General features: G+C 44.1%; 1 protein-coding gene across 1 annotated transcript; it reads left to right on the plus strand.

Annotated features, from left to right (window-relative positions):
• Nucleotides 1–1,624: 1,624 nt before the first annotated feature.
• On the plus strand, nt 1,625–21,074 carry LOC147240166 (voltage-dependent calcium channel gamma-4 subunit-like). Its single transcript, XM_086193610.1, has 7 exons — nt 1,625–1,754; nt 1,860–2,110; nt 5,156–5,455; nt 11,920–12,171; nt 14,636–14,719; nt 16,761–16,901; nt 20,206–21,074. Exons 3-7 carry the CDS (start codon nt 5,425–5,427, stop codon nt 21,036–21,038), a joined length of 1,341 nt encoding a protein of 446 aa, XP_086049736.1. The 5' UTR covers nt 1,625–1,754; nt 1,860–2,110; nt 5,156–5,424; the 3' UTR covers nt 21,039–21,074.
• Nucleotides 21,075–22,943: the final 1,869 nt, after the last annotated feature.

A 22,943-nucleotide genomic window follows, 5' to 3' on the forward strand; every position in this document is an offset into this window, starting at 1 on the left:
CTTCAGTATTCACAGCAGCATTCATGATGCATCCTTAACCTTTTGTCCTCTGATTGTGTGTCTGTGCCACTGCCAGCAGAACATTTTTTTCAATGTTGTGCTGTTTAAATAGACCTTCCATGATGTTAAGAAATTTATCTTGTGGCCCAGGTGGGACCCCATTTATCTGAGTGCTGTTCAACTAATGACCACTAGATAGAGCTCCTGATGAGATTATTCATCTCATCATCCATCTGGAAATGTGATTGACTAGATCCTGAATCTCTTAATCAGATAGAAACTAAATCTCTAAATCTGTAGTGCACTTTACATTTATGATCTTTTATAGATGTCATCACAATTTTACTAAATATTAGATTTTTTTTAATCAAGTATTAAAACAAAATGATGTTAAAGGACCATAATTGCATCTGTCTTGCTTAGGATGTGACACAAGTTGAGCAAAGCCCAAACGCAACTGGACAGAACATTTTCCAAGTCATCTAGATTAGCAACAGTCTCTCTGTATATCAACTCAAAACCAAATAAGTGCAGTAAAAGTACCTGAAAATTGCTTTTAGGAAGATGTATTATTTAATATGTTGTTTGATTTTCAAATCAGTTTCCAATCTGTTTCTTGTTGTGTCACAGCAACAAGTTTTAAATGGTAGGACATCTGCCTTGGATTCAAAACAATACTGTAGTTTTATGTATTTACCTTAGGCCTTTAACACTGAAATTTTATGTTGTGTTGTTGTACCTAATCTATGTTGTTGTGTAAGCAACTGTACGGCTCTCTGCTCTGCCCATGGGGATAAATAAAGTTTCCTGAATCTGAATTCTCTTTTTGTTACAGATTGGCAAGTATTCAGGTGCTTCATCACTCACTGGTTTGATTTTCTGGCAACCTCACAAATAGGGTGCAATATGTTAATCATATCTAAGTCTCATCCTCGCCCAGTTAATGAGAGTGCCCCTCAGGGCTTGATCCTAGGCCCAATACTATTTTCCTTTTTCATATACATAAATGGTATAGTCTGTTCTGTTGAAGATGCATCTATTCATATTTATGACAGACAATAAAGTCCTGAAACTTATATTGTAAAGATTCTGCAGGCTGGGTGGGAAGCTTTGGCAGGCTACCCATGACTCAGAGGCCGCCTGTTGACAATCCTTGGCATACATTAGCAAATTTAATATCCAAAATTTGAAGGGTAAATAAAAAATACTATTGTGCACATAACCACTTGTGGTTCAATGCAAATACAGATTTTGTTGCCTAAACAAATACAAGCACTGGGCTGGCAGCTCGTACTTTCACATGGAGTTTTTGAAAGTTTCTGTTACGCTGACCCAAACTGGGTTTGGCCCCAAGTAACGCAACCACAGACAGGACACCGGTGATGAAGGATAATGCCCAAAGGCTATTTATTAAATGAAATAGGAAAAAATCCTACTCTGTACTAGGGAGGCTAGAATGGGGGGGGGGGGGGGTGCTTAAGCTTTTTAGCTATCTTGTGGGTTCAGTACATTCAAGCACTGTGTGCAGGTTCAGGCTTCCATTCATAAATGTGTTGGTAATTGGCTGCAGGCATAGCTGATTGCTAATTAGGAGCACCTGTGCTGCTGGTCCTCCCAGCCAGAGGAGGAGGGCCATGGAGAGCACTGCGAGGATCCTGAACAGTTTCACCTGCCATAACTCATGCAAGGCAGCACTGAAATTCTCCTTGTTCGTCCCCCGTGGGCGTGGAGGTGTACAGTTCCAGTCAGCGTCGGTGTGTACTATTCTCTCTAGATGCACTCACTCCTGCCATGAGAAGCTTTGATTTTTTTATTCTCATTCTTCTGATTCATGTTTTTCTGTTTTTGTGTCTCCACAGCGACGGAACTTTCTGTGTTGCAGCCTTGACTGTATGATTTGGGCATTAAACCACTATGCTGTGGTCTGAGTTTTATGAGTTTATTTGTATTGCACAATTTTCAAAAAGCAGGAGATCAACCAGTGTGCTTTCCTGTCAAATCAGATAAATTACTTTTCTTAATACATATGAAGGGCTGCACGGTGGTGCAGTGGTCAGCACTGTGGCCTCACAGCAAGAAGGTTCCGGGTTGCAGCACGGGATCTTTCTGGGTGAGTCTCCATGTTCTCCCTGTTCCTGCTGGGTTCTCTCTGGTACTCCAGCTTCCTCCACAGTCCAAAGACATCAATTTGGGGACGAGGCTGATTGATTCTCTAAATTGACCGTAGGTATGAATGTGAGTGTGAATGGTTGTTCGTCTCTGTGTGTTGGCCCTGCGATGGACTGGCGACCTGTCCAGGGTGAACCCCGCCTCTCGCCCGTAGATGCTGGGATAGGCTCCACCCCCTGCGACACTTACTAGTGAGGAATAAGCAGAAGACGACGATGGATGGAATACATATGAAAACCTTTATACACCCTTGTGCAGCCATAAGTAACTGGGGGTACTCCATTGTCTGGCAACCCTGGCTCAGATAACACTGAACATCTCCTTACACTCCTGGGGGTTCTACAGGATGTAAGGATGGGCATGAGCAGCTGGATCAGCATGCAGTGCACCATGAGTTGTTCTCCAGCAACCAGCGTGTCATAGAGTTTTTCCTTCAACCTTAAAGCCCCTTGTTGAATCCAACAGAGGAGTTTATCTTTGCATGGCAGTGGCAAAGTATGACTGACGGCCTTCCTTACACCAGGGAAATCTGAGTCACAGTGTGTGTTTAAGTGACTGAGAATGTGTTTAAGGTTAAGCAAGAAAGAGGGTGAGTTTTGCAAATTGTGTCTGAGTACCTAAATAGTGTTTAAGGTTTGTCCCAAAGAGTGATTGGTTCTAGAAATGAGTTTAGGCTGCTGAGAATTTGGTTCAGAGAATGAGGTTTAGAGTTTTGGTAATCAAAGCAGAACTCATTTTACCCCAAGCCACAGCCTTTGCCTCCCCAAGTCTTAGAGTCAGGGGAGAAGCCTTGTTGTATCAGGGGGTAGGACATCACTGTTAGTAAACTGACTTGCAATGAATTAGACTGTGGAGTCTTGTCAAGGCTGGGTTCCGCACACAAGAGGGTCGTCCCCCCCATTACCTGGCAGGGGAGATTACTGCCTATGACAGGTATTAAGGTCTCTGGTCAGACCCCCACACACACACACACATAAAGACATGATGTTGGAGAATGAATCTCAGTGACTTTGATTGTACAGTAATGTGCTTTTCATTTAGTTTTTGTTATAACAGTGCCGAATGTAGATATAACTCTGACTATTTTTTTTCGGCTGTTTATGTACAGCACTTTGTTTCAGCTGCAGTTGTTTAAAGTATTACATAAATTAAACTGAGTTGAGTTTACTGCGATCATTTTTTGCTAAATGCTTTCCTGGATGCTGCGTCCTATGTTATCTTATGCTGTGTTTATGATCTGAACACGTTTGGTTTCGAACACAGGGTAACGGTTTGGAGGTTGTAGTTTGAAGCTGTGGTTTTGTGAATGTAGTTTGAATTTTTGGATTTGTGTTCAAGCTTTTGAGATTTTAAGAAATGTGTTTTACTAATTGACAAAAAAATGCAAAAACAAGAAACCAGTCACCACCGACAACATGAAAGTAACAGCCAGCAGCATTCATCGGAGAAGCTTTCTGGATTCAGTAGCCTCAAACATTAGTCAGTGCAGTACTGCTCAAAATACTTTTGATCCTTTCAAATGTACTTCTCTGATATTTGTCGTGCATTTAAATCTTTTAATAGGGTTTAAGATTGAGAGGAGGCTTGTCAACTTTGTCAGTTCCTCAATGTTTCAATGTGTCATCCCACATTTTACGTTTACCTGATATCTGTAAACACCTTGAAGGGATTCACACAACTCTCCAAATCTGCCACACATGTTCACCAGAACTTGAGGATGAACTGAAAAAATCTTGGTGGCCAGAGCTCACTGTGGCAAGTACACAGCAGACATACAACTGCCAGCCTGTATTCTGGTTGTCCTTTCTTCATGACAATTTCTGGTTTAATGGACTCAAGTTCAGTCAGACTTCATTGATTCAAAGTCTTTATCATGAGTATTGCCATTTTTGTTGCAAATGACAGTTTGAGGTATCTGCTGTTGGCGTAATGTCAGGATGTGGATGCATCTGTATTTTCTGTATGTTTGTTTTTTTCTTACAGTAGAAGATGAGCGAGGGGATTTCTTTTCAGTAACTGGACTGCCATTCCGCCCGATGCATGGTTCAGAGGTAGAGTGGCAGTCTAGCAACTGAAGGGTTGCTGGTTCGATCCTTACTTCCCCCAGTGACCATGTTGATGTGTCCTTGAGCAAGATACTGAACCCATAATTGCTCCTGATGAGCAGGGTGGCTTCCTGCATGGCAGCTTCCACCATCAGTGTGTGGGTGAATAAGAGGACAATGCGCTTTGAGTGCCGCTAAAGTAGAAAGGCGCTATTTAACAATGGGTCCATTTACCATGTACCATTCCATATAAGTTCATAGATATTCAGCCTCCACCAGCATCTTTTATTTCGGCCTTACTTGTGTTTTTGAAGCATGACTGGTCAAGACATCATACCACCAGGAAGAAGGTTGGATTGTGACCTCACCAGTCCATCATCCTCAAGCTTATGGGAATTCATCATGTGTCGAGATCCTACCTATTAATGAATTTGTTTGTCACGTATGACATCCAACTTCAGTAAAATCATCTCAGGTGTTCTATCCATCCCTCAACGCACCCAACACACACACACACACACAGACATTCACATAAAGCCATAGGAAAGAACAGCCGAGAGTGTGCTCTATTCCATCGCCATGGCAACAGTGAATTCCAAAGTCTATTATGGAGCTGGTGAGTTTGTGTGTGTGTGTGTGTGTGTGTTTGGAGGCAAACCAGCTCGTCGTGTTTGACAGGGGCTACTTTCATATTTATTTGTTTGTTTTTCATGACATGTCATCATAAAGAAGACTCTGATGTACAGAAGCATCTTCTGGATTTAGGACTCATGTCACGTTCATTAAGCGAATCCCCCCTCCCCATCTCTTCTTCTCATTACTTCTCTCCTTCTTCCACTCTCTCCCTCATCTGTTTCTCATCCTTTGCCTCTCTCTCTTTCCTCTCACTCGCGATCTCATCTGCTCACTTCACCCCCCAATCTCTTTCTTCCATTTTTCAGTAGCTAAGATGACTGCCATGACTATTCAGTGAGAGGAGACAGGAGGATACAGAGTGAAGTACCCGCTGCTTGCTGAAAAGGAACGAAGAAAGTAAAGAGGAAGAAGAAGAAAAAAGAAAGGGGTACAAAGAGAGGGAGAGGCAAAGGGGTGAGGGAGGAGGAAGGGCAAAGAAAGCGTGGGGATAAACAGTGGATGGAGGTGGCTCGGACCGAGGCTACTGAGCGCTCTTCCCCATCGAAGAAGACCAGCAGTAGTGGAGGGGAGAGGGATGGAGGCAAAAGGCAGAAACATGCCCCCAGGTAAGACAGACAGACACACACACACACACACACACAGTGGCAGATGTCTTTCATTCACTTATGACAATCAGCCAGACACACATTAAGTACACATGTCACACAGCACGTATTAACGCAGGGAACCACCCGTATACACACAGATGTACAGAGGTCATATATGTGTCAACGCTAGCATTTGTTCTTCTTCGGCTGAAGGCATGTTGCCATGTTAGCTGCTGAGAAAATGCTGCAAATTAAAAACAGCTTCTATGTGGCACTGTAAATGTTTTTTGATTTTATCAGAGGTGCAGGTCCAAACGACAGAATTCCTCAGATGTCGGCTGATGTGATGTGAACAGGATCATTTACGACACGTAGTGATGTCGACTCTTGTTGGCTGGATGTGAGACCAGAACATTTATTTGCACGTCTTTAACATGGTTCATTTGTACAGAAACTGGAACATTAAACCTGCCATTTACATTATTTTCATTAATCTTTGTGATATTTGAGGATGGATGTTTTTGCATGGATCCAAATGATTATTCACATCCATGGCCAACCTTTAAAATACTTCACTGACCTACAACACAGCTCCTATACAACTTCTCACAGGCGGCTCATACAAACAGCTGATTGAGTGTTCATATATGAACATGCAGCACAAGGTGGATGAAGCCTGTTGACATTGCTTTGTTGATGAGCTGCTCACTCAGTCTCCAAAATTCAAGATTTACTCAAAAAAAACCTTTTGATTTTACCAACCTGATGAATTGAGCCTGGCTTCTAAACATCACATTAACTGGAACATCATAGGGAAGACCATGCGTCACCACCATGGAAACAACACCAGTATAAAGTTAATTATTTATAAAGGAGACGCACATTTGCTGGTTCAACAACATACATGCTGGCATTGATGCAGTTTAAAAAAAACCCTAATAAATCTAGTTATGTTTAGGCACATAAACACTTGGTTCAGGTGAGGAAATACTGTGGATTGGTTCTGTTACCAGCCACTACACAGTGCAGCATTGAGACATGGGGGACAGTTCATCTACTGACTGCCAACAAAAAAGTTTTGTTTGGATACTTTGTTGCAGGTTCCACTCTCCCTCGGGAATCTCTTGACAGCTTCTACCTGTAATACCTTTTGTTAACACCTGCAGGGGTGTCAAATGGGTTGACGAATTCAAAAAGTCTGACAGAAATGATTTTATATGAGCACAACCTCCACATAATGGTAGGTAATGTGTTAAATTAAATGTGTTACACCAGTGTAACTAATGTATACCATGGGGTGTGTGTGCTAGGAATGACAGACTACATATTATGTAATATCCATCCATAGTACCCTCCAGGGAAAAAAATATCTTGAAAATGATCATGTGTTTCTTTATCTTGATAACGAGACAATCCAGACCTCAACTGTACTGCCACTGAATTTTTGTCATTTCTTGTAGAAATTTAAAATACGCTGTTCTGAGCTACAAATAAACATTAACTCTTTCCCGGCCACTGATGACATTTTCCAGTGTGGTCAGTATCATGAGCTGGAGGGCGCTATTGTGCTCCTTGCATGTCCAGCTCCATAAACAAGCGGAGAAGAAGACCCAGAAGAGTTAGAAGACAGCTGGATGTAGTTGCTCTCAAGGCCCCTGAAGAGCAGGGTGGATGGACCAGGACCTTCACTGGTGGTCATTTCTTATCATGTCAAATCAAAGAGAAAAAACAAAGAAACAAAACTAATAAACATCACATCAATTTTTTTATGCTTGAAAATCACTTCTTTTGCTTTAGTTCTGATGAAAGCCACCATTATTCAATTGTTGAAAAAAAGAATTGATGCAATTATAACAAAACATTTAATGAAAGAAAATATAGGCTTTTTCCCTTTTAAGATATGTTCACGTTTTTTCAAAATCATAGCAAAGAAAAAAATTGGGGGGGGGGGGTCTTGAAAGGTGAGTGACTTTCCATGTTCCAGGGCGCTGCAGTGTCGCAGAAATAGCAGTGTTGGGGGAGCATTAACATGAGCCAGGGATTCTGTTTGTCCACCACAAAAGTGCATATGGGTCTGTTGACATAGTTTATGTGGTGTTGCTGGCACATATTTAAACACACGAGTTGCCAGCACTTTGAAATGTTGGTCAGCAGGTTGCTTTCATTGGCTACATCCTTTAATGATGTAACTATGGTTACTGAAATTCAAATTAAGGCTGCAAAACTGTGAGCAGATTCTGTTTTCCACAAGTGATTCACAAGCACAAGAAATGGATTTGGCAAAAGAGGTTCAAAACCAAGTCATATTAAGTATCTTAGCACATTAATATCATGCTACCAAGATTATTGCACAAATCCAACCGAACAATCCACCAGAAAGACCACCTGGGCTGCTGTGCAGTGTGATCTCACCTTATACATATTCCAGCAGGTAGGTTAGTTGCAGGGTCAGATTATCATTGGTCTTTTGTTATTTTGGGACTTGCGTTGCCATGGAAACACACCACAGGCCCTCTGAATTAGCTAAATTGTTCAGAAGCCCACACTGGGATTGATGGTCTTCATATAATTGATTGTTGCACCCTCACCTCACATTGGCATCACTGTCTCCTTCAAGCAGTGGAGGAATTTTATTTTATCGGTCGCCTCCCAACTCTGATTATGTATTAATGCCCCCTCATATATTGATCCTGTCATGAGATCATGAAGATGATATTCACACCCATGTCCCTCCACTGTGTGTGTGTGTGTGTGTGTGTGTGTGTGTGTGTGTGTGTGTGTGTGTGTTGATGCAGAGGGGTCAGCAGGCATTTTGTACTTTTGCTGGTTGCACACTTCCACACATTTCCAACTGCCTCAGGCTGTGAATGCTATATTTCTGACTGGAAATGACTGCAACACTGAAAAAAGAACCAAAAGTAAAACCCAACCCAACCAGCAGCTCCTGTCCTACAGCAGCCCACGAGGGACAATAGGTCTGTTAATGCATAGAATAGATATTTGAGATTTATACAATCCAAGATGGATGAAGGAACAACGATTGCATGTTTAAATACAAAATGTCATAACTTCTTGGGCAGTTTTGAACTGTGATGGACAAGAATAACAAATCGAAGAAAAAAATTCCCTTGAATGATTGCTTTACCTGGTTCAAGTAGAATCCAGAAACCTGTATTGGGAGGCAGTTCCTGCAGAGCTGGCTATCCCTTCTGGTCAGGGTTGGAGGTCAAGGGGGATCAGCTGCGCTCACTCATTTCAGGCGAACAAGAGTAACGCCCCCTAACTTAATGTAAGGCAAATATGAAATTTCCATCAAATGTTTACTTGCAAATAGTTTTCTTCCATCAATGACACACCAATATGAACGCAGTGAATACATGTTGACGAGACAGAGAACACACGCAGGCACAGGGAGAACATGCATTAAGAAAACATAAAAATTAAAAAATAAAACATGCTCAAAACTTATGGTAAAATGAAGAATGAAAGTCTAAATTTACTTGAAATACATATAAAATTTGGGGCAGCATAGCTCACAGGTAGAGTTGGCCATCGAGTAACCGAAGGGTCACTGGTTTGATCCCCACTTCCCCCGGTGACCCTGTCCAAGTGTCCTTGAGCAGGATACTGAACCCATATTTGCTCCTAATGGCCCTGGGAAGAGACTGGTGACCTGTCCAGGGTGAACCCTGCCCCTCACCCAATGTCACCTGGGATAGGCTCCACCCCCCTTCCCTTAACAAGATAAGCAGTATAGAAAATGGATGGATAATTATTACATTGATGGAATAAATATTGACAATGTTTTTCAAGTCTGACATGATGATAATATTTCATGTAACATATTTAAATAATACAATAACATCTAGATTTCAAGTGGTTGAGGGTCTCTGAGCCAGCAGTGTGGTGTCAGGTATCAGGTGTGTCAAGTGTACCAGGTGTGTCACCAACCAGGAGCTCAGGAGCTGCAGGTGCTGATTAACCAGAGAAACGTCTAGAAACATGAGGCTTTGTTCCGTTGGCATCTCAAATACAGTCAGACCAACAAAGCCTAACCCAAGACAAGGGTCAATACTGGTTCAGCAGCTCTATGCTGGTCTGGGCTGGAGGACCAACCAGAAGGGCTGATCAGCCATGCTGAGAGGGCCACTTTCTGATGGACGGCTAAGCTAAGATCAACCCCATGACTTGTCTGTCTTAATACCGCTATTCCACCTCTTACCGCCTGTGGTTAGTTGAGTCAACCTGGTAACCGGGGGCCTCATGTATCAACGAAGTTTACGCAAGAAAAACTTGCGTACGCCAGGATCGACGCTCACGTTCAGATGTTATCAACGCAAAAAGTTCGGCGATTCTTGTGTTGTTTCAAGCCAACTCTGGAGGTGCCGTAGAAGTTGGCGGAAAGCCGATTCTTGCGTTAACTGCACTTTGGACCGTTGGCGACACCCTGTGGCGGTGTTTGGTAACTGACATTATTTGATAACCGCACATACATTGGGCACGAAAAAGCCTTCCAGTGGGAGATGGCGGACCGTTCCGGGGTGAGCCAGTCGACCCTCAGCCGGGCCAGGCCCTGGGTGGTGGACCTGATCATCCGCCTCTCCCGCAGGTACATTAAATTCCCTTCCGGTGAGGTTGAACAGGTCAATATGAAAGCACAATCTGCAGCAACAGCCTGATTTTCTAATGACTAATTCTCTAATGACTGCACTCATGTTGCCATAAAAGCACCGTCCCATGAGGAACACGCTTACGTTCATCATAAGGATTTCCACTCCATCAATGTGCACATCATCGATGCGCAGAGGCTGGAGGGATGGACACCGATCCCGGCCGGGCAGCCGTCCTCGCACGCCAGAATTTCATTTCCACAATGTGAATGGGTAAGAAGCTGCTACACGATTCATGAAGCCAGATTAATTTATTTTGTCCACGAAACGTTCCAGAACATTTATAAGGCGGTCGAGCCGCTCACTGATCCCCGTTATTCCCCTAATAATCTCCTCCTGCAGGACCGCCTGTGTGAGGACCCTCCCACTGGATCCGTGTGGGCCAGAGGATGCGCCGCTGGGTCCGGGTGGGCTGGAGGACCGTCTGCCGCTTGCCGACCTGGTGCTGCTGCTGGGGCCGGGGGTCGGGCTGGCCTGAATGCCACTGGTCCTGGCGGATGACTCTGAGCCGGCAGGGGTGCTGCTCGTCGGCGGCATGTCTGACGGATCAGTTTCTATTAAACATGTTGGTTTATTGAATGTCTGATTCTGTGTCTTTGTTGCCTTCACGTCTGTGGCAAAGCAGGTGGAAATGTTGCTAAGAAATGGAGTTGCCACTGACCCTCCAGGCTCTCGGAGCCAACGTGGGTGGGGGCGACAATCCCCCCACAGAGGTGCTGTCCATGACTGCCGCCACCCGCTGCTCAAATTCCATCAGGTGCCCCTCTCCCTGACCCCCACCTGTCTGGCCCGCACTCCTCCGGAGGGCAGCTGTACGCCGCTTGACCTCCACTTTGAGGTCCTGTTAGTGCCATTTTCCAAGTTGTTATTTAAATTTAGATTGAAGCCAATTAATGATTGTAGTTGTTGTAGAAAAGGTTCAGATGTATGAACATGATGATCAACAACACTGCTGATGAGAAGGGAACTTTAGCCAATAACAGGTCCCACCACTGTTTTCATCTTGCGGGGGGCATGGCTCTGAACCCACCTCGTTCGCCCTCTCACTTCTTATCCACTCTCAACCTTCATTGTTCAGCCTGACACCACTGGACAGGCTGACCAACAGAATCTGCTGTCTCTCCTCCACCTCTCCTACCAGCACCTCCAGCTCCACGCCGTGAACCTCTTTTTCTTTGACATTGTTTTGGGAGCGCCGACAGTGGAGACCCTCTTTAAATGAATTTGTGTAGTTATAGGTGGGCGTAACGGGGGCGGGCCCGGTCCTCCGACATCTGCGCTCAATTCCACGTTGATTGGGATGTATCAAGGAAACGTGCGTGGATTCCGGCGCTCGCACAGATTGAGACATCCTGATTGTTTTGTGCGTATGCAACTTTCGCGATTCTTGCGACCGCAGTTTTTTTAGTATGAGATCCACGCAAGTATCGATACATGAGGCCCCTGGTGAGTGCAGCAGGAGGGAGGATGACACACGCTGGCCAGGAAGTGGACATGTTTGTCATCTCACCTTTAAGCCTTTAATTTTGATTTGTGATGAACATCTGACTGTATGGATGAAGTTACTGTTACGTGTTTATCTTAAAACCATAACTTTAACATCAGTCCCAATTGTGTATTTCTTCCTGACATCTGTTCTCTGTTCTGTTGTCCTGTGGCCTGGTTTAGTTTAGGTCCACCTCATATATACGGCCCACTCCTTACATCTGACCACACCATTCTTCCCACTGCCCAAGTGTTTGTCTAAGCAATATTATGTGATTGGGTGGAGCTACTGCTGGCAGTTGATGTTGGTTTCTGTGTTCATTTAAGATATTAGTTTCCTTCCTCGCCCAGCGATGGTGTGGTGTGAGCGGGGCATCCAGGTGCTGCTGACTACCATGGGTGCATTTGCAGCTTTTGCCCTGATGACCGTAGCTATTGGTACGGACTACTGGCTGTACGCCCGGGCCTTCATCTGCAACAGCACTGCCAACTCATCCCAAGAGGATTCCAACAACAAGGACAAGAAAGACCCCGGGGCATTAACCCACTCAGGCCTGTGGAGGATCTGCTGCCTGGAAGGTATAGCAGTGAATGTGTGTGTGTGTGTGTGTGTGTGTGTGTGTGTGTGTGTGTGTGTGTGTGTGTGTGTGTGTGTGTGTGTGTGTGTGTGTGTGTCTGTGTGTCTGTGTGTTTGTGCGCGCACTTAATGGTCACTGAAGGCTGAGGTATGTTTGCATCAGTGCAATCAGGAAAGACATTAAGAGGTGTAAAGAATTATATCTACTTCTTTCCTGACTGTAAACTTAAATGTGTTTTACTACTTCTAGTATCAGCTTACAATTAACATCCTGTTTATTTATTATTTAAATTTATCAGCTTTAATTTATTTATTATTTTGTCTTATACTCCAACACACTCATTTACCAATCATCCCACCTATTTATCATCCAATTTATCACATTATTTATTTATTACCTTATGCTCTTATCCTTTCATTTATTATTTATCGAACTGAACCTCCACCATCCACCGGTCTGGTGTTTACTGGTGGGTCTGATGTAGAACTGAACCTTCACCATCCACCGGTCTGGTGTTTACTGGTGGGTCTGATGTAGAACTGAACCTTCACCATCCACCGGTCTGGTGTTTACTGGTGGGTCTGATGTAGAACTGAACCTCCACCATCCACCGGTCTGGTGTTTACTGGTGGGTCTGATGTAGAACTGAACCTTCACCATCCACCGGTCTGGTGTTTACTGGTGGGTCTGATGTAGAACTGAACCTTCACCATCCACCGGTCTGGTGTTTACTGGTGGATCTGATGTAGAACTGAACCTCCAACATCCACCGGTCTGGTGTTTACTGGTGGATCTGACGTAGAACTGAACCTCCACCATCCACCAGTCTGGTGTTTACTGGTGGATCTGATGTAGAACTGAACCTCCACCATCCACCGGTCTGGTGTTTACTGGTGGATCTGATGTAGAACTGAACCTCCAACATCCACCAGTCTGGTGTTACTGGTGGATCTGATGTAGAACTGAACCTGCTGATATCTTTAGCTGCTGAGAACCACACACCTGATTTTCAAGGGAAAATCTCATGCCACTCCACCATCTGGGTCCTAATTTAGCAATGGCTGATGCCAGCACAAATGACATCATCGTGCCAGGCATCCTCCCCTTTAACCTGCCAATGAACCTGCTCTACCTTCGCTAGGTGTCTTGATGTTGAGGAGCAGCAGGATATGTTCAGTCCATAGGCCAAGAAGAGGCTGGTCTTTGGTCTAGTGGTGACTTTTTCAGTTTTCTGTTCACCTCCAGCTGACACACAGTGCTGATTTTAAGAACAAAAATGTCTATAAACACTTGCAAGATCTTCAAGCTGCAGCTGCTTATGATAAAAGTTCTTTTCAATAAGTGCGACAGGAGGGATGTTGACGTCAATCCATCTGTATCGGTATAATCGTCATGAAACAGATGACTTTGCCATCCCTCTGCAGTCTTTAGTGCGCGCCGTCACATTCGGCCAGAGTTTCATCCAGTGTATATTTCAGGCTCTAGTTTGTAGGGTTACTTCTGTTGAAGAAACTCTTTACCTGAGACTGGTTCGCTTTCCAAAAACTTTTGTTTACTTTTTGTATTTCGATACTAGTACCCGAGGTATGTAACAATGTAGGCCAGCTAGTCAGTTCTTTCTTGAAAATATCTGACACTGATGGTTTCATAGTTTTCTTAGCATTATAGTATTGCAATGGCGATGTGACCAGTCATTTTTTTCCCTGCATCACCTAAGTACTCACAAAGGTAAACAAATATTTTCTGTCAACAAGAAATTCATGCATACAGAAATTGTTTGTGCTGGGATTTATGACACAAAACCAAAGCTGATTCAAGATGCTAAACTGTATCTCATAGTAGCCGGAGTGCAAAGCTGTGATAATAGAAGTAAAAATACAACTTCAGAGAGATGAGGCGCAGCATTAAAGCACACCTTGTTACTTGGAGTCAAGGGCCTTCAACCCTTATGGCAAAAGTGTGTTTTGTTTCCAAGTACTCACTAATAGGAGTCAAAAGCTCCCAAAGATTTTTTTTTCCCTCCTGTATCACTTATTTGGGTTTTGAATACAGAAAGGGATAGACATGTATATTTAGCTTGAAGCTAATGGAGCAGCAGAAGACCTGAAAGTTTTCATTTGGTGTTCATAGACATGCTGATTGCATATTTGTCTTTTTGATCATTTGTGCACTTTCTATTGTTCTTTTAATCCTGAGTTTAATTTTCGGTCGGACCAACAGACTCAGGGGTCTCCCAATTTGGAAATATTCAGTGATGTTTTGTTCTCTCAATATTTTGGTAAATCCAATGATTTCTAATGAATTGGATATCAACATCAACTAGTGTCAATTAAATAATTTCCCCTTTCTCATTTCTTCATCATTTCTGCCATTCTGTCTTTCCCTCATCATCTTCACTTCCATCATCCTTCTCTGTGTTTCTGCCTTTCTCACCCTCTCCTCCTCTTCCTCACTGTCTTTCTCAGGTCTGAAGCGAGGTGTGTGTTCCCAGATCAATCATTTCCCAGAGGATGCAGACTACGACCAAGATGCTGCAGAATATCTGCTGCGTGAGTGACACATACACACACACACACACACGGATGCTGAAAGGACAGAAGGGGATGGTGGGTGGACATCAATGCATGGATGTCAGATTCAAGCAAAGTGTTCCTAGAGGTGTGTGTGTGTGTGTGTGTGTGTGTGTGTGTGTGTGTGTGTGTGTGTGTGTGTGTGTGTGTGTCTGTCTGTCTGTCTGTCTGTCTGTCTGAGTGTATGTGTCTGTATTTGTGTGTGTGTGTGTGTGTCTGTCTGAGTGTATGTGTCTGTATTTGTGTGTGTGTGACAGAGGAAGAGAGAGAGTGTGTTTGTGCGTACGTACGTGTGCATGTGTGTGTAAGTGCATGGGGTTGGGAGTCGGGGGTGTACAGAAAGCTTCTTTCACAGATGGATTGAAAAAAGCAACGTTCACTAATGGATTATTTTCAGCTCAGGATTCAGGTTTCACATCCTGCCTCCTCATGAAAGCAGATTCTGTGCTGACAGCACTGAACCTTTGGGTCCACAAAGTATATTTTCTATCTATACATGATATGAAGATATTTATATCAGGGAAGAAGGATGGGATGATTCCTTCAACTTGCTCTCAGTGAACAAGAACCAGCTTTTACCATGAGTAGACTAACGATGATGAGCTAACTGAACATTTCGGCTCCTGTTGTAGTCACTGTGCAGTGCTGCTGCTCAGCCCAGCCCCATTTCTACATTCAACCCGCCAGAGCCCACTTCCCTGCTCCCAGACCTGCTCCCTCTCTGATGCATGCACCACTCTAGGTCTTGGATCAACTGGGGCTTTAGAGGGAAAGACACCAGGCTCTCTGATTGGTCTGAGTGATGTCTCACGTGGAATCCACCTGTGAATACTCAGGTGTCTAATGATGGCCTCTTAGCACTCTGGTTTGGCTCTGACACACGCGTCTAAATACCAGGAAGAAGCTGAACACACAGCACACACAGAGAACCATCCGCCATCTACCTGGCAACATGGAACACTTAAAGATTGCCCAAAAGTCAAAGAAAATTCATGGGTACAACATCTCCAATTTTAATTGTAAAATGTTTGAAACTTCTAACTTAAGCTTCTCTCCTGTTCCATCACCTCATTTTTTAAATGGAATGAAATCTACATTTTGCATCTAATGATTCTATTTGTCATTTTTACTTTTGCTACAATTTTAATTGTCATCCATCTCAAATGTGATACATTTGTCTCCAAATGAGACTCCTCTTCAAATGTTATGTCCCTTTGAGTTTTTACTTTGGAGACTGATGCCAGAAAACATGCTTTGAGTTTTCTGTGTAGGTTCTCATTCATCCAGGTCATCGTAGATCGAAGCGAAGTAAGTAAGCGAAGTTCTAGTGAAGAGTGTGGAGACTCCAGCTTATAAACCTATGTGGGAGTGGTCAGTGCTATTGTGGTGGAAACGACCCTCCCGAGACTCACCTGGCCTCCCCAAACGACAGTCGTTGTGAGGTGTCAGGGAGTTTCAGGGGTGGTCGTTAGGGAGTTTCACCGACCACTCAGATGCTAATGGGCTGTGCTGGCAGCAGCCGTTCCACAAGGGTCTTTCAGCTGAGCTCTTTGGGGAAGCTTTGAAAGGACTTGGTTGTAAATAGGAGAAAGGAAATGTCGCAGTCCACCTCCTCTGTTCAAAGATGGTTTCTCTATCTTGACGTGGATGGCTTCTTTAACTCCTCTTAGCACTGACCACTCCCACATAGGTTTATAAGCTGGAGTTTCCACACTCTTCACTAGAACTGAAGAAGCCTCTCGGATGAGAGGTGAAACGTCTTCAAGATAAACTTATGTCCAGTTGACCAGATTTTACTTCGCTTCAATCTATGCTTTGAGTTTATTTTTTTGTTTGGTGAACCTAAAAACTCTGAATAATTACAAATCTTCAACAAACACACACAGCCAAGTTGTAGTTTCAGATATTGCAAGTAGAAGTAACACTTCCTCTCACAGGAGTGTCACAAGCCTGCATAGGAGACTAAAAGTGAATATGCTGTCATCTGAAGTTATCACACGTCTTCTGTGGTGGTTTGCAGGTGTGGTGCGAGCATCCAGTATCTTCCCCATCCTCAGTGCTATACTTCTCCTGCTGGGAGGAGTCTGTGTTGCTTCAAGCGGCTTTTACAAGAGCAAAAGAAACATTATTCTCGGCGGAGGGATTCTCTTCGTGGCCGCAGGTAAGACTTCAGTTTTGACAGGTACTGGGTAGTAACTTCTGGGCCTCCATCATAGTTTTGAAAGAATATTTTTACAAAGAATACAAGGGACTTTATTTGTTGCCAAGGGACGAGCCGGGGATGAGAAGAGTTACACACCCATTGCCTCATACAGATATCAAAAATAATCACAATTATTACTGGTTGAATGTAATAATGGCACACATCAGATTTATACAAATAGCACATACACATTTGATTGCATATGTATGCTAAACTTGAGCAGTCCGTTTCCCAAATAGAGGCAGAGTGAGCTTGAGGCATCGCAGCAGCGCCACTGAGTCAAAGGTATGAATAATTTTAAGGTGTTCACACTGACCTCGTTTAGTTTGGCAGAACCAAACTATTTTCCCTAGCACTGTTGTTTGTTCTGGCAAGTGTCAAGATCCCCATATTCACCATTCCCTGTAATTAACTTTTCTGGTGAGTGAAATAGTGTTTCTCACTCGTAATGCAGGACATGAAAAATTCCCTATAAATTATCAAGAGTGCACTATTAGATATTTATATCTCAAAACTACAAACAAAGCTAAAACATAACTTAGCGGCAGCATAATAATAATAATAATAATAATAATACATTTTATTTATAAGGCGCCTTTCAAGGCACTCAAGGTCGCCGTACAACGGTTTAAAATAGATAAATAAATAAAATAAAACATGCACGATTTAAAAGAACAACAACAGAAGTCCCTAGGAGAGCACAAGAGAGGGCATTCAGCCATACGCCTGTCTAAAAAGGTGAGTTTTGAGATGATTTTTGAAGGTGTCAATGGAGTCAGTGTTTCTGATGTCAGGAGGGAGGGAGTTCCAGAGGCGAGGGGCAGAGCAGCTGAAGGCTCTAGCCCCCATGGAGGTTAGACGGAAGGAGGGGACATTGAGGCTGATGGAGGAGGAAGACCTGAGAGACCGGGTGGGAATGTTGGTGTGGAGAAGGTCTGACAGGTATGAAGGCGCGAGGTTATGGATGGTTTTGAATGTATGGAGGAGGATCTTGTAGTCAATGCGGTGTTTTATGGGAAGCCAGTGGAGTTGATGTAGAACGGGGGTGATGTGACTGATGACAGGGGTTCTGGTGATGATTCGGGCAGCTGCGTTCTGGACCAATTGAAGCTTATGGAGGAGTTTGTGTGGGAGACCAAAAAGAAGTGAGTTACAATAATCCAGACGGGAGGTGACGAGAGAGTGGACCAGGATTGCAGCGCTGTTGGGAGTGAGAGATGGGCGGAGACGGTTGATATTCCGGAGGTGGAAGTAGGCAGACCGGATGGTGTTGTTGATGTGGGTATGGAATGATAAGGTGGAGTCGAGGACGACACCCAGACTCTTAACCTGAGGGGAAGGGGAAACGGAGGTGTTGTCAATGGTGAGGGTGAAACTGGGATGCTTGTTGAGTGTGGATTTGGAGGAAATGAGGACTACTTCTGTTTTATCACTGTTAAGTTTGAGGAAGTTTGAGGTGAACCAGGATTTGATTTCCTGTAAACAGGCACAGAGGGAGGAGGGTGGGAGGGTGGAGGAGGGTTTGGAGGAAACGTAGAGCTGGGTGTCGTCCGCGTAACAGTGAAAGTAGATATTATGCTTACGGAATATCAGTCCAAGTGGGAGGAGGTATATGATGAAAAGGATAGGGCCAAGGACAGAGCCCTGGGGAACACCAGAGGAGAGGGGGGAGGGATCGGATGTGAAAGATTTTAACTGAATGAATTGAGTACGGCCAGAGAGATATGAGCGGAACCAGTCCAGGGGTATGTCTGATAGTCCAATGGAGGCAAGTCGGTCGAGGAGGATGGAGTGAGATATGGTGTCAAAAGCCGCGCTCAGATCGAGAAGGATGAGAATGGATAATAGTCCGGAGTCAGCTGCCAACAGAAGGTCATTGGTGATTTTAAGGAGGGCTGTTTCTGTGCTATGATGAGGGCGAAAACCGGATTGGAACTGTTCGTAGAGGTTATTGTTGGAGAGGTGGGCCTGGATCTGTGACACTACTACTTTTTCCAGGATTTTAGAGAGAAATAGCAGGTTGGAGATGGGACGAAGGTTATTGAAGGTGTTGGGGTCTAAACCAGGTTTCTTCAGTATTGGAGTAACAGCAGTGGATTTCAGAGATGATGGGACAGAACCAGAGGTGAGGGAGGAATGGATGATGGCAGTTATCAGGGGCAGCAGAGATGGGAGGGAGGCTATAACCAGGGAGGATGGCAAGGGGTCAAGTTGGCAGGTGGATGGCTTGGATTTCCGGATAAGTCTGCATACGATAAGCATACAAACACTGTGATGGAAGCACACTGAACGACAGTTAAAGTGCAACGGTCCTGACCTGAAGTGGACCAGACTTAACTCTGCTGCAGTTTGTTTGTGCTGTGAAGATGATCTGACCTGGATCCACCTAACTACCAGTGTCCTCTGCAACAGCTCCTGTGACACCAGAACTCTTGCTGTTTGTGTAGATGAAAGAAGTAGAAGACATACAGCATTCTCTCAGGAAGTTCCAGATACCCCTTTGATGTAAGGGGAAAGTCACCTTGACCTCTGACCACCAAAAGCATTTTGTTTCTTTTCATTTACAGTCCCAGTGGAAATCCTTTGTAATTTTTTAGAAATTCCCTTGAGGCCCTCAAGGTCGGGTCAGGCCACTCCTATAACCCAGGGCCGCTGGAGTACTTCGATGACATCACCAATCGTTCCCAAGCAATTTTTCTGAATGCAGAGAATATCGTGGGCAGGGCTAAGATTATTATGTCAGTGCAAAGACTCATGGAAATGTACATTTTTGCTAAAGAATGTTTCAGTTTGTTTTGTTCAGACTTTAGTCGTTGTGGAAGATAGGGTTAGGGTTGAGTTTGTGGTCAAGAAATATTAGAAACCTGACCCGTGACTGAGATGGCTGTGAGTATTAATCAGGAGGGTCAGTGCAACGGTCCATTGGGGATCTAAAAACATACTTTAACATGGATGATTTCATAGTAATGCTGTATTTTAGCTGTGATTATTCTGTCGTCTGACACAATTCACTTGAAGAAATGAAACTGATTCAACTGATTGAGACCAGAGCAAACAGGTGAGAGGTAAAACTGCCTGTCCTGCCTGGCCACGCTCTACCTTCTCCATTATTTTTGAAGTTTCAAATTGATCAGTCAAAGTTATAATGTATCTTATGTCCACTATCATCAAGCAAGTCCACTTGCCTGCATCTACTCAGCGTGAAACGCTTGCATGAAGGTTCATTTGTCACAGAGAAATGCTTCTCTGGTCCTTTTCTCAGGCCTTAGTAACATCATTGGAGTGATCGTGTACATCTCTGCAGCACTGAGTGACATCTCCCCCAAGAAGGACGAGGACAAGAAGTGGCACTACTCTTACGGCTGGTCATTCTACTTTGGCGGGCTGTCCTTCATCCTGGCAGAAATGGTTGGCGTGCTTGCCGTCAACATCTACATCGAGAAGAACAAGGAGCTGCGCTGCCGTTCGCGCACCGACCTCTTTAAGAGCACCACACATGCCATGTTGCGTTTGCCCAGCTATCGCTTCAGACGGCGCTCTCGCTCTAGCTCACGTTCCACTGACCCACCTCGCTCACAAGAGACCTCGCCTATAGGCGCCTCCAAATCCTTTAGCCTTCCGCCGTCTGCCCCGCCATTCTCTGTGGCCACCCTGCCCAACCCACATCACACCACCAGTAGTGGAAGTGGAGGTGGTGGCGATATCTCCATGTACACTCTCTCAAGGGACTCCAAGCTGGGCAGCCTGGGAAGCGGAGCCCCACCTCTCTATGGGACTGTGGACCGGGCCACGCTGTATCAGCTGCACAACTACTTCCCAAAGGATTCCAGCAGCAGTGGAGGAGGAGCAGGGATAAGCAGCGGCACGCTTCCGTCCCATTCCAAATCCAACTTGGCGGCAGCAGCAGCTGTTGCCCAGAACGCAGCACCACTGAATACCTCCACATCAGCTGGCACGCCAGCACAGCAGGCCCCAATATCCTCCGCCACCATGGAGCGGGACAGGAGCAACGTGGGAACCCTGGACCGACTGACAGCGAAAAGGGACAGGGATAGCAACTCGGATACCCTTAACAGGAAGACAACACCAGTTTAATCCCTTGCCTTATAGAGGAGAGAGTGAGAGCAGGGATGTGGGCGCAAGGGTGTGTGTGTGTGTGTGGGGGGGGGGGGGTGGTTTAAAATATATCAAGCTGGAGTAGAAGGGCTGAAAATCTGTGGGTGACACGAGAGAAATGTTTCTGTCGGGAGGTCTGGGTTATCCAGCAGACATAAGTACTTAAACACAATGTCATAAACAGTCACACAAGTCCCAGAAACTGCCTTAACAATGGTCCTGACTTTTATTCTGAAACTTTGTTATTATGTTGATTGTTTGGCAGTGAGCAGGAATACAAACACCCACAGCCTGGTTGTGTTTCCCACCGCAAAACACCTCTCCAGTGCTCATTATTACAACACACACACCAGCCCAGTCCCCCCTCACAAACACACACACACACACACACACACACACACACACACCAGCACTCGTTCAGCCACCTACTGAATTGTGTCGCTCTGAATGGTCGCAGTCACGTGTCTGTGGTTATTCTACTGAGGAACAAGCTGTTAGTGAGGAGTTTTCCTTCAAGGTCAAGGTCAACAGTAGCTACTCTACCTCTGGTCCTGCGAGCATGACCTACGCTATATCCAACTGATACACACACACGTATATCCCTGTACTTATATCTTTGCGAGGACCTTCATTAAAAATCCAGTTAATTCCCTTGAACGCAGCTTTTACATATTTTCATCTTCAACAGATTGATTGGGAGTCACAACTGAAAACTGAGAAAAATGACATTTAAGTTGAAGTAAATATTGCTGTCTCAAAGTAAATATGTTGCAGAAAGTACTGTCAAAATTGATAAAAGTACTTTTCAAAATGTGCATTTTTGGCACGCTGCTGGACGTAAAATACTTTGGAAGTGATTTCAGGGTTTGTATGACTGCTTATGATTTGTTACCGAAGGCAGTTTCAGGTGAGTGTACCCACGAAGGGCTGCAACAGGATGGGAGCTTGTTTAAACTCGGGGATTGTGGGGGTTAGTTCAGAAGTATTTCAAAATTAGAGGTAGTTTGAAAGCAAAAAAAATTAAGTATTTGTTTCTCTGATTTGAAATATCAGCCATTTTGTTACACAGTTACACAGTTAGAGGAGCACTTTAAGTTATATAAGAATAATATTTCAATCAAACTGATCAGACTTGGAGCTCAGTATAGTTTGGGTTTTGAAATATCGAAGACCCTTCATCTGATTATTGGGCTCATCAATGATTCAGCTGTGTTTAAACATGAAGTGCACTCCAACCCTCGGTCTCTCTTTAGCTGCAACTTTATTCTGTTTCACAAATTTCAATAATAAATGTATTCTTACATTATCAATGCATCCACTTCAACAAGAGCACATAATGTCTGTAAATGGTAATCTTTGGGAATGAGTAATTATCATCTCTAGGTTACATGGGATTGTAACTCTTTGACTATTAATATGTGGCTGGTGTTTGATTGTACTGGTTATTGCAGGGTATTTATACATTTTGAAATCTTTTCTTTTTGTAATTTTTTTAATATTCCTTTTTTAAATTCTATTTCTTTTTATGTGCACTTAAGTGTTGTCATGTGGAAGCATGCGCATAACAGTGTGAAAATTCATTTATTCGATCATTGTGTTGTTCAGGGAGAGTTGGCTGAGCCTGCATGCTCTTCCTCAGCGATGCCCTGCTGCGCTTTCACCTTTGTTCCCACTGGAAGCTGCCCAGTAAAACCAGTCTTCTGCGGCTTACTGAGAGCCCCCCTTGGGTTTGTTGATGGTTACATGTGTAACCACAGTGTTTACAGTTTTATTTCCTCCGTACACTTTGTTCCTGTCATCCTAAATCATTGTGGCTCAGTTAATCCAACGTTTGTGCCTGTAAATTATTATTCTTTTCCTCACAGCTACCAGTGGCCAGAGAGA

This window comes from Aulostomus chinensis, chromosome 22, assembly GCF_037954235.1.
Source record: "Aulostomus chinensis isolate RoL2024-O1b breed Wild chromosome 22, RoL_Achi_v1.0, whole genome shotgun sequence".
NCBI lineage: Eukaryota > Metazoa > Chordata > Actinopteri > Syngnathiformes > Aulostomidae > Aulostomus > Aulostomus chinensis.